At 42.6% G+C, this 13,052-nt stretch overlaps 1 protein-coding gene across 2 annotated transcripts in view; it reads right to left on the bottom strand.

The window, feature by feature from the left end:
• Window positions 1-1,263: 1,263 nt before the first annotated feature.
• The window catches only part of KCNG3 (potassium voltage-gated channel modifier subfamily G member 3), a gene marked incomplete at its 5' end in the record, with an annotated part of 34,605 nt that continues 22,816 nt past the window's right edge, over window positions 1,264-13,052 (bottom strand). For both annotated transcript variants that reach the window (XM_079792811.1, XM_079792810.1), the window contains one exon: window positions 1,264-2,035. In XM_079792811.1, the coding sequence (XP_079648937.1) occupies window positions 1,390-2,035 (646 nt within the window). In that variant the 3' untranslated portion in view covers window positions 1,264-1,389. The remainder of the gene's footprint in view (window positions 2,036-13,052) is intronic.

The following is a 13,052-nucleotide window of genomic DNA, read 5'->3' on the forward strand; positions in this document are numbered from 1 at the left end:
CTGGTAATCCTTTCTTTGATAAATGTATCAAGGTCCCACCCTCTCTCTGCCCTCACCCCGATTTAATTACAGTGTACAACATTAAATTATTCAATAATCAATGAGACTTTAACTTTTTGTGTATATACACTGACTTCTTTATGGCAGCTGGTTAACAAAGCAAAAATCTTAACTCACTCTGCTAGAGTTTAGCACTAAATAGTCATCAGTTTTACATCTAGGCCTAATAATCTGCCAAATTAATGTGGCATATTATTCAGTATTATTGCAAGAAGCTTTGGTGTGGCCGTTATTTATGATGGTGAAGATCAGATCAAATGAGTATGTATTCATTGCTCTCAGCTGGCTTAAAATGGCTTAGCTACACAGCAACCAAGAGTAAGAAAATATTTCATTTCTTTTTTTATGTTAATCCAGTGATAACATCTAAGTATGACTTTGGTATATATAAATATCCTTTCACCTGACAAGACTTAAACCCATGTTGTTTAGGTGGAGGGAAAAAAAAGCAGAAGAAAAATATGAGTTGTAATATCAAACCACTTCTATTATTTCTTATGTGGAAATCTTGTTTGGACATCTGAATGTTAGGTCAATTATCACCTAGTAACAGCAATGAATTCAAATACAATGAACTCCAATAAAATACTAAATAATACACGCTCTCTTCATTCTAAAATTCTTGTTTGAGTCAGTTCAGCAAAGAGATAAAAGAAACCCGAAATGAAAAAGTAAGAGCATACTCAAGCTTCCATGAAGCTGCATGATAAAGTGAATAATAGGAACAAAAATAAATCCAAGAATTGAGAAATGCTGGAAAAGTTTTCCAAATACTATTCTTGCTTGTATCTAGCTCCGTTATACAGTTTAAATTCAGCCAAATTTTTTAAGTATTTGTTAAACAGTTCTTGCATGTGACATATGTTTCCAGGATACTTCTGACATTGATATGAGAGATTATAAAACATTTAGAAACGAAAATGTTACTCTCCAACAAAAAACACCATAACTTCCAAGACTCTTCCAAATTCATAAGATAGAAAAACATTTGGAAAATAGTAGCTTTCCATTTTAAAATGCTCAAATAATACACTTCAAAACAAAACAAAAGTGTCATTGTTCAAGGCAAGGAGGAGGAAACAAGTCTAAATAAAATAAGATATTAAAATTAAGTCTAGAAATCATTACTTTTCCTTTGCAGTCTCAATCTTGTTTACTCCATAATAAGTAAACTGCTTTATCCCTTCAGCTGGGAAGGATAATTTTTACCCTACCAAGATGATGACAGTACCACACTGCAGTGCTCACCGAGCAAGGAACACATGAATATGAAGTAGCATTAAGTCTTTCTAACAAACAAGGTGTATGCAAGACTTGATTTGCAATGCATTAATTTAGGAACTCCGTGGAGAGGCTCCTACTATATCTAGCTGATCTAAATTTGAGCTCATGATAACACTGCACAAAGCTATGGTAGATGAAAGTGATAGGCAATGCCAACAGAACAATCCCACTGACAACACAAACTCCTCCAAGAATTCTTCCAGGCATTGTGATAGGATACATATCTCCATAGCCAACTGTAGTCATAGAGATAATCACCCACCAGCAGGCAGCAGGGATGCTGGCGAAGTCCTTGTTGGATGCTTCCAGGTCCAACCCATGTTCAAGAAGCTGAGAAAGTGCACTGAAGATTGCCATGGCAACACAGATGAAGACAAGTAGCATAACCATCTCTCGGTAACATCGTTTGAGAGTCAAACCAAGTGTCTGAAGACCAATGAAGTGACGGGCAAGCTTAATCACCCAAAAAATCCTCATCATTCTGAGCACCCTCAAGGTGACTCCGGCCCTCTGGAGTTGAGAGTTCTCGCCTGTAAATACTGTCATTAACACGGAGATGTAATACGGCGTGATTGCCAGTAAGTCAATGATGTTCAGGGGTCTCTTGACAAACTCACACTTGTTTTTGGAGATGATGAACCTCACGATGCACTCTGCAGTGAACCACCCTATGCAGATAGCTTCAATTATCCTGTCAAGAGAACAAAAGAAGAATTGATCATTTTATTTTTAAGCATTTTAATAGCTCTTTGAGTTCTTCAGATAGTACTACACTGACATATTAATTCAGTTACTTATTCCAGAAGACATAAAGGACAGCATTACCAACATCATCAGACCCACCAGGACGTAACAGAACAACAAATATTACAGTGCAAATGACAATTGAACTTGATAAAGCTCTTATTTATATACTGCACGTAATACCATTGCACTGTTTTTCGCTTGTCACTAATACTTAAAATCTCTTACTTGGCGAATTGAAAATGAACTTGGACTCAGCTAGCCACAATACGAAATGTGAGGTCAGTTAGGAGATAGGTCAGAGAACTCTGCTCCTACAGAGCAGGCATACCCAAGTTCTCAATCATGTATTTCTCGGTAAATTAGAGTGAACTCACGATCATCTCCTAAAATGTGACTCTGCCTTCTTTTCTGGCTTTGTGTGGGAGACACTGAAGCTGAGCCTGCTCTGGGGGCTTTGCAGGGAAGGAGTGCCACCATCCATGACGAGTGTCACAGCGGGGAAGGGGCTGAGGACTCCTGCACTGGAGCCAAACCATCCCTGGAGTTTTCCCAAAGACCCAACTGGTTTGTTTGTTTTTCATAGCTATTTTATGCAACAGACATTTTAAAAATATGAGGCCCCGTTTTAGCCAGAGCAGTATTTCCCAACCTTTCCACATCACTGCACACACTAAACCGAAGATAATAGTATTTACACAACATATTGGCATCAAGGGGTTCTATTCTTGAAGCGAAGCCACCAGCCTGGGGGCTCTGGCCACTCTCGCCCCTGACCACAGTCACCAAGGCTGAGAAAAGGAAATCTCAGCACACCGGTCAGGAAGCCTAGATCCACAATGAGAGGTAATTTGGAGGTAATTTTTAATTAAATTGCATTTTTAGATTCAAATTAAAAGTTATAATTATTACACCATCATTCATTTTTCTTCACATAATTCTTTCCCATCATTGACCTAGACCCAAACATCAGAAGTACAATGGAAAGAAGACATTGAAGTAGGCAAGATGGTAAGGTCCGTGGGGCAACATTTTGAGAAGAATTCCTCAAAATGCATGTCACAGAGCACAAGTTGTACTGGATGTTACTCAGGGAAACAGACACATAAAATTAATCATATTCTTCTGTAGGATTCACAGGGCTGTAAAGATTACTTTTATTTATTATTTGAATAGGTAGTACATTCACATAGTTCAAACTTAAAAGGTAAAAACGGGGGATATAAAGAAAATTCTCACTCCCACCCCACTCCCCAACCACCATTCCCCAGTCTTCACTCCAGCCACCAAATCCTCCAGGCACTGGTTATAATAGCAATAGCCACTGATTACCAAGAAACTGGGAACCCGCCCTAACCGGTTTGGCTCAGTGGATACAGCGTTGGCCTGCAGACTCAAGGGTCCCAGGTTCGATTCCAGTCAAGGGCATGTACCTTGGTTGCGGGCACATCCCCAGTAGGGGGTGTGCAGGAGGCAGCTGATTGATGTTTCTCTCTCATTGATATTTCTAATTCTCTCTCCCTCTCCCTTACACTCTGTAAAAAAATCAAAATATATTTAAAAAAAGAAAAGAAAAGAAACTGGGAACCCAAGTACATGTTTCCTATGGAGGCTATAAAAAATTACCACAGTCCAGCCAGCTTGGCTCAGTGAATGAGCATTGATCTATGAACCAGGAGGTCACGGTTCGGTTCCCAGGATGGAGCTCTGGTGTGTGGCGTGCAGGAGGTAGCTGATCAATGATTCTCATCATTGATGTTTCTATCTCTCCCTCTCCTTTCCTCTCTGAAATCAATTTAAAAAATATTTTTTAAAAATTGCCACAAACTTGGTGGCATAAAACAACAGAAAATTATTTCCCCCTCGTTCTAGAGGCCAGACGTGCAAAATCGATACCACGAGGCCAAAATCAGGTGCGAGGAGGGCCACACTCCCTTTGGGGCTCTGGGAGAGAATCCACTCCTGGCCTCTTCCAGCTGCCGGTGGCTGTGGGCATTCCTTGGTTTACAGCCATAGCATTTCAGTCTCTGCCTCGGGGGTTCCCCTGCCTCCTCTTCTTCTGTCACTGTGTCAAATGTCCATCCTTCTTCTGAAGATGCGACAGCATTTCGAGCCCGCCGGCGTAACCCAGCATAATCCCTCCATCTCAAGATCCTTAATTTAATCCCATCTGCACAAGCCCTTCTGCCGTGTCCAGTTCGGTAACATCCACTGGTTCCAGGGATTAGGACCTGGTACCTTTGGGGGCAGAGGAGGGGTGTTTTCCAACCTACCACACAAAGTACACACACGATGTCAGTGGATGAAGTCACAGCTGCCCCCACTATTCCTCTTCTGTACTCTCTGCCGCGCTGCTCACGGACCCCTTCACCCTGCGGTTGGCAGCGGCTTCCCTGTCCCCACCAGACTATCAGTAAAAGCTGCTGCCATGATGGCCTGTAGGACCTGGAGGCTTAGAACACTGGGAGAGTGACGAAACTTAGTAGATCTAGAGAGTAAGAAGCTACATTTTTTTCCAATCTACAGTTTTAACATATATAGTACCATATTATCCCTCTCCCTGGTAACGGTCATCAAATACTCCCTAGGCGCCCCCCTCCCCCCATAGTTCCAGCCCCTTTGCAATCAGGCAGGGTTCTATGACCAGTTCTGACAGATGAGCCCTGAGCAAAATGACTCTGTGACCTCCGGGCAGAAGCACAGAGGAGTAAGTGCGGATCCCCCACCATCGCAACTGGAAGGCGTGTGTCCTAAACGGCGACAAGATGCGGCCCAAGCCCCTGAGTGTCTGCGCGGAGAAGAGCCTGACTCGGATTGAACATGGCATGTGAGCAACAGATAGATCTTCGTGGTGTTAAGCCACTGAGAACTCTAGATGGGCTGCACTCCTAGGTAATGAAGGGATGCATGCAGTCAGGTCCGCAGACAGACGTAGGGACATTCTTCTTCGCGTGCCTCTGGTTAACACGTCTCCATTCTCCGGCTCACACGGGCAGGAGCGCTGGCTCCCGCTCGGAAGGAGGACCCCCACCTATCCAGTGGCAGAGTTTGCACTGATCTCTTAAGGGCTCTCCCAGCAATAAAATCCCAGGATTCTATGAAATTAAGAAGAGTAAAAAAGTTTTTAATTGTGCCAGAAATATCAGAACACTTTCTGTTTAATTATTTCTACCAGCAGCCAACGTTGTTCAGATGAAAAGGGCGGAAATTCAAATGGTGCAGAGTAATTCCTCAGTAGAGGGAATCTCAAAGAGGTAAACTCCTCCATAATGAGGCCCTCTGGCCTCTTCCTGCCCACCTCCAAGGCAGATGCAGTTTCGCCAGAATTCCATGCTAAGGAGATGAATCAATGAGAAACCCCAGGCATCCCTCTCTCACCTAGGATTATGCCAAGGCAGACGCCAACAGCAAACACCACTAAACCTGCCAAAATTCCCCATGTTTCCGAGTAACACTCTTGCCAATGCCACCACCGACAACTGTTGGGAAAATGAGTACTTTTTACTGAGCGCTAGAGCCAACAATTGGGCCTTCCCAAAGGTCACTTCCATAAAAAACAAACAGGCAAAAAGAACTAAAGAAGGTACTAGGGCCCTAACCGGTTTGGCTCAGTGGACAGAGCGTCGGCCTGCGGACTCAAGGGTCCCAGGTTCGATTCTGGTCAAGGGCATGTACCTTGGTTGAGGGCACATCCCCAGTGGGGGGGGGGGGGGGGTGCAGGAGGCAACTGATTGATGTTTCTCTCTCATTGATGTTTCTGGCTCTCCCTCTCTGTAAAAAATCAATAAAATATATTAAAAAAAAAAAAGAAGGTACTAGGAAACAACATATTTTTTTAAGCCCATTCTGATTCCTTTGAGGCCCAAACATAGAAGTTCATGAATTCATGGCTAATAAAAATATTTACCACTTATTGAGGCCTTTCAGTTGGCCACTGTGCTAATAAGCACTTCACAGACACCATCTCGTTTAATCCTTTTCGAGAAGTCTATGAAGTGCGTATTTCCCCTACTATCTCCATTTTACAGATGACACAACTGAGGCGGAAAAGTTAAACATCTTTTCCAAGGTCACACAACTAAGAAATTACAGTGGCACCTGTAATGAAACTTGACTCTATTGAGCTTTGAAGTTCCAAGGAACATTTGAAAACGCTAATGATTTTATGACAGTGTGCACTGTCAATACTAAATGATGTATGTGAAAGAGCAGCATTTTTCAACTGTCGGTTCTTAACCCATTGATAGATCAAAACTGACAATTTTCAGAAATTAAATAGAAAATATTAGAGTGCATCAAAGAATAGATTCATGAAGCTTTGTTTCATTTAGATGTAACTGTATACTAAGTTATGATGTGAAATGTATTCCTTTCTGTAGTTCTGGAGGACCTCAACAATGGCAATCATCAGTTATTGGAATTACTCTGATCCGTCATGACTGAAGGTACATCTGGGAATGACTCAGAGGCTTACAAACAGGCTCCAACGGGGAACAAATGCTTTTATTGCTAACCAGATCTACTCCCACAACCTAACAACCTCACCAAAAAAAAGAGTAGGACAGGATATAAGAGGCCATTAACTGTGCTGTGAGGGTCAGTCTCCCTCTAGGTGCTATCGTCTCATCTTTTTCCATCAACATTTTATTATGAAAATTTTCAAACATGAAGCAAATTCATTCATATTTTAAATATAGTTGCTTATCACCTATTCATCTCTCCATCTATTAACCTATTTTATACATTTTTTAATTGATTTCAGAGAGGAAGGGAAAGGGAGAGAGAGACAGAAACATCAATGGTGAGAGAGAATCATTGATCGGCTGGCTTCCACACACCCCGAACTAGGGATCGAGCCTGCAACCCGGGCATGTGGCCTAATCAGGAATCGAACTGTGGCCTCCTGGTTCATAGGTCAACGCTCAACCACTGATCCATGCCGGCCGGTTTAATCTATTTTTTGGATGCATTTTATTTTATTTTAAATATATTTTATTGATTTTTTTACAGAGAGAAAGGGAGAGGGATAGAGAGTTAGAAACATCGATGAGAGAGAAACATCCATCAGCTGCCTCTTGCACACCCCCTACTGGGGATGTGCCCGCAACCAACGTACATGCTCTTGACTGGAATCGAACCTGGGACCCTTCAGGCCACAGGCCGACGCTCTATCCACTGAGCCAAACCGGTCAGGGCTGGATGCCTTTTAAAGTAAATTGCAAACATCAGTGTACTTTCCTCTAAAAACTTCAGAGTACATACCATTGACTAGAATTCAACGATTTGTTTCTAGATTCTTTTGATGTAAACCTTACATGCAATGAAAGCACAAACCTTAGTGTACATTCACGGAGTTTTGAAAAATGCATAACCTCTATAACCCAAACTCCTGTTAAGATATGAAGCATTCACATCACCCCTGAGTTCTCTGCCTTATTCATCTTTGTATCTCCTGCCCTTATTTCCCAAACCCATCGGCCACTTAGCAAGTGCTTAATAGGTGCTTGTCCAGCTCAATGTAAGTGACTTTGATAGAACCCAAAGCATTGGGTTAACCACAGCCACAAGAAGCCTCTTCGTTCTTCTGGAACCTTTAAGGGATCATTGAAGCCTGCCATTAACTCAAAATGGATTAAAGACCAAAATGTAAGACCCAAAACTATAAAACTCCTAGAAGAAAACATAAGAGGAAAATTTCATGACATTGGTTTGGCAATGATTTCTTATTTCATTTTTCCAATGACTTCTTGGATATGACACCAAAGGAGATGGAAGAGGAGAGGAAGTGGGGGCGGGGGGAGATTAACCAAAGAACTTACATGTTTATGTGCATTGCACATGGACACAGACAATAGGGTGGTGAAGGCCTGGGGTGGGATGGGAACCGGGTGAAGGGGAAAAGGGAGGGAATGGGGGCATCTATCATACTCTCAACAATAAAGATTTTTTAAAATGTAATTAGACTAAAAGAAACCTCACTTTTTACTTTATTCCCTTTTGTACTGTTAAATGCTTTACCGTGTCACATATTATTTTTTTAATTTAAAAAATCTTTTTGAGAAAAAGTGAAAAGCATAATCACCTAGAAGAGCAATCACCATGATGGAGTTGTCAGCAGCTTGAATCAAGCAGCACAACCCCAGAAGTGCCACCACAGGAAACGTTACACCCTTCCTGCCCCAAACTTTCAGACTTAAACATACAAGGCACTTCCAATCACATTTCTAACAGGCACGTGCAGTGTGGTAATAGATGGTGTAATAAAAATGCCCAACAGGCCCGGCCAGCTGGTGTAGCTCAGTGTTGCGTGGTTGAGCATGAACCCATGAACCAGGAGGTCACGGTTCCCAGTCAGGGCACATTCCCAGTAGGGGGCATGCAGGAGGCAGCCGATCAATGATTCTCTCTCTCATCATTGATGTTTCTACCTCTCTCTCCCTCTCCCTTCCTCTCTCTGAAATCAATAAAAACATTTTTTTAAAATGTCCTACCAATTGCACATCAATGTCCACCGCATTACCTATAGTCTCTTTCATGTCCGTACCTGTGTTTCCTCCACAACTGTAAATTACATGGGGGGAAAGGCAAGTTTTGTTTTAAAACTTGATTTTTTTTTCTTAATGCACTTTAATGACCTTACAGAAAGAGGCCATACCACTCATCTTCCAATCTAGGTCAATAACGAGAATAAAAACACACATTAAGCATTTACTCCAGTACCAAGCATCTCTTCCTATAAGTTTACATGCATTCATTCAACTCTCACAACAACTGGAATGAATAGGCTTTGTTATTCCCCCCCCCCCCCCCTTTACATGAGGAAACTACAGCAAAGAGAAGTCACTTGCTCATGGCACACAGCTAATAAATACATGGCAGATTAATAATATATACTCATTGATTATATAATACATTAAACCCTGGCTGGGACTTATGTCTTCCATGTAGTTGTAATCAAGTTGTTATTTTATGTTCCTTGCTTGATATATTTGGTTTATTCACGGCCCTATTTGGATGGCCATTTCTTAAGGATAGGTGCAGCATAAGGACACTGAGGAATAGAAAGTCACCCTCCCACCATGGAGGACTGGCTGCGGAGGCCTCGGGGGTTTCTATGGGGCTGCTATTATTCTGCAGGATCTCTCCGCCCTATAACCACCTCCATGCGGCTATGCTTGCTTTTCTCACTGTCCCCTTAGCAGACAGGAACATAGAGCTCTCCCCCTTGCCTGGGTGAACGGGGCTCTACCTCCTGACTGCATAGCAGTTTCTCTTCTGACCTCTGTTTCAGCAACACAGGCACCAGATCCATATGCTTTCTGAATGGATAAACAGGGACCAATGACCCTCTACAGCGAAACTACCAAGTTCTTGACTGTACATCCAAGGACCACAACACTTGCTCTGCTAAGGCAGGGGCCACTCATAGTCTATCCATCTCCACCAAAAATCAGAGTGTGGAGGGGAAGAGGATGGAGAGGACGGAAAGAGATCAACCAAAGAATATACTACATACACATATGCATAACCCATGGACACAGACGCTAATGTGGTAAAAGCCTGGGGGTTAAATAAATAAATAAATAAATAAAGCCTGGGGGTTATGGGGGTGGAGGCAGGGTAGAGGGTGGCAAAAAAAGGGTAAAAGTGGAGGACATTTGTAATAGAGTCAACAAAAATAAATAATCTTTGTGAGGGGAAAAAATGTGTGTGCTTCCATGAAAACTCACAGGCGATTACTACAAATAATCCTTACCTTCTCTGACTCTTTCTAGCATAATCCATTCCATTTTCAACCCTAAAACACGAATTAAGTGCATTTTGGTAGAACCTGAGGTACAGACATACCTCAGAGTCATTGGGGGCTTGTCCCAGACCACCAAAACAAAGCGAGTATCACAACCAAGCCAGGTGTAATCCTTTTGCTGGTGGAGGGTCTTGCCTTCCGTTTGTAAAAAATATGCAATACCTGGGAAGCACAATCAAGCGAAGCACAAGAAAATGAGCTATGCCCACAGCATATTTCTTGCTGGGAACACTGCCTTGCCAGTGTGACTCAGTGGAGATGAATTCTAAAACCTAAGAACGGAATGATTATGCTGCTTTCTCAATGTGGCAGTATTTTTTAACTTTTGAGATGGCGAGCTGAGACCATTCAGCATACAAAAGAAGACAGAAGGATATTATGAGCCAACAAATACGCAGCCCCCATCAACCATCAGCCTACAGCCAATCCTACACCTGCATCCACGTCTCTCCTCCAGCATTATTTTGAAATAAACCTCAAATGTGGGCTTTTATTCCAGAATCCTTTTTAAAATCCTTCCTGCCTGCTAGGTCAATCAAGTGTTCACAAAGGGAGGCAAGAAACGTCCCTGACTTCAGTCTGGGTCTTGTGAGACAGGCCAGTTCTAGCCAGTCCTGGAGTAAGGATGGGATGACAGTCCATTGATTTGGATGTGTTCTAAGCTTGTGGAGCACGCCAATTCATTCATCAAGCAATAAAGCTTATCAGTGCCTACCAAATGCCAGGCTCTACAGAGCCACCAGGAGGCCTATGAAGATGAGGTCAAGATAGAACTTAAGCCCTGGCCGGTTTGGCTCAGTGGATGGAGCGTCAGCCTGCGGATTGGGGGATCCCAGGTTTGATTCCGGTCAGGGGCATGTGCCTTGGTTCCGGGCGCATCCCCAGTGGGGAGTGTGCGGGGGGGGGGGGGGGGGGCGGGGGGGGGCGCAGCTGATCGGTGTTTCTTTCTCATTGATGTTTCTGACTCTCTATCCCTCTTCCATCTTCTCTGTGGAAGGTCAAGGAAATATATATATATATATATTTTTTAAAAAAGATAGAACTTAACTATAGTTATGTAAGAGGTTATTACTGGTATTGGGGGAAGCTGAATGAAGGGCACCCTGGAACTCTCTGTACTATTTTTGCAACTGCTTGTGAGGATAAAGTTTTTTTCAAAATAAAAACTTTAAAAACAAGAACAAAAGTTATACTTTAGCTTTTAAAAGTTTACAACTTAGTGAAAGGCAAGATACGCCCTCCTTTACAACAACCTTCCTCATATCATCTCTAATATAAAATGCAGACGGTGATCAATGTACATGAACTTCAGAAAAAAGGTTAGTTTTCCTTCCTCTGGGGGATGATGGAAAGCTTCTTTGATAAAGTGGCAATTTAATTACAGGGTGGGGCAAAAGTAGGTTTACAGTTGTTCATATGGTTTATAATACAATAATTAATAAATAATACAAGAATAAACCCTGTGTTCTGTGTACTCACAACTGAAACTTACTCTTGACTCACCCTATGTTTTGGAAAGACCAGGAGGAGGATTAAAAATGGCAGCAGAGTGAGTGGATGCTGCACCGACATGCTCCCAGGAACAAACTGGAATTACAACTAAAATACAGAAAAACTTCCTGAGTAATCAATGGAAATCTTACAGGAGAGAACCCTGATACCCAAGGACGGAAAGTGGAGGCCGCATAGAGACTGGTAGGAGGGGCAGAGGTGCGAATGTGTTGGCTGGGCACCCGCAGACAGCAAGTCCCGGAGAGGTATCTCAGCTGTGGGGGGTTACCACTGAGAACTCTGGGATCTGATTCCCCAGCTGGGCCCCACAGCAGAGAGGAGGGTACTCACATAACATCTGGCTGTGAAAAGCAGCGGGGTGCTGTCTGCCAGGGAGTGACAGCTGAAAATTCAGGCACCCTCTTAAAGGGCCAATGCACAAAATTCCCTGTGTAGCCAACCACCTTGTGCTCCAGCAGAGGGAGGGTGAAGTGGACTGGAGCTGTGAGAGCAGAAGCCAGGTTTGGCGACTTGGGCCTTGAGCTCAGAAGGCAGACACCCCAAGTTTCTTGGGCTGAATCATTCCCTCACACAGTGGAGGACATCTTTCCTACACAGACATTTGCCTTGCCTGGGGGGAAGACAGTTGACACACCTTATTGGAAAACACCTTGCCCTGAGGCCACTTAAAAGATTAAAAATAACAATTAGCCTCCAGGCAGAAGCAACTGCCCCACCTATTAAAAAAAAATCTCTAGCCACACCTGAGGATAATTGCTGGGGGGGGGGGGGGGGGGCGGGGGCAATTCAAACCGGAATCCTACCAGTCTGTAGGCAGAGGCGGTCTTGGAGGCTTTGAATCTTTACCTGATCTAATTAGTCAGAAACAGCCTTTAACACTGTCCTACACTAGAGATTGAGAGGAGTAGAGGATCTACCTCATACATAGTCACAAACCCAGACAGCCAAAATGAGGAGACAAAAAAAACAACCCCCAATGAAAGAACTAGAGAATTCTCCAGAAGAAGAAAGGATAAATGAAGCAGAGATAAGAAATTTATCTGAAACAGAGTTCAGAATAATGATGGTAAAGATGCTCAACAGCATGAAAAAAGATATAGTAACTATGAAAAAAGAACAGACTGAGCTAAAGAATTACATAACGCAAACAAAGAACACATAGGAAGGAATACACAGCAGATTAGGGGGAGCTGAGGATCGAATCAGTGAATCAGAAGACAGAGTTGAAAATATCACTCAATCAGAGAACCAAAAAAACAAAACAATTAAAAAACTGGAAAGACCAGCACAAGTAAAGTCATGGAAGTGCTGGGTAAATCTGAGTAGTGAAAGCAATTACATTTTAAAAGAAAAAAAAAGCCTAAGGAAGGTAGCAGGTGATAAAGATAATAAAGATGGAAAGGTAAATTGGAGCCTGAAGTTGATTTGATGGCAATAATCATGGGTACCATTTATTGAAATAACTGCTTTGAGGCTGATGCTTTAAATATACCGTGTCATATTTATAGGCACATATGTACCCTGAAGAGAAACCAGGTTATTGTTAACAGTGGTTGTTCAAGGAGAAGGAGGGAGATTAATAGGTAGAGGATTGTAAAGGTAGGAATCCTTTTTTTTTTTTTTTTAAGGATAAGCATCTATGAAT

This window comes from Cnephaeus nilssonii (genome assembly GCF_951640355.1).
Source record: "Cnephaeus nilssonii genome assembly, chromosome: 15".
Classification (NCBI taxonomy): Eukaryota; Metazoa; Chordata; class Mammalia; order Chiroptera; family Vespertilionidae; genus Cnephaeus; species Cnephaeus nilssonii.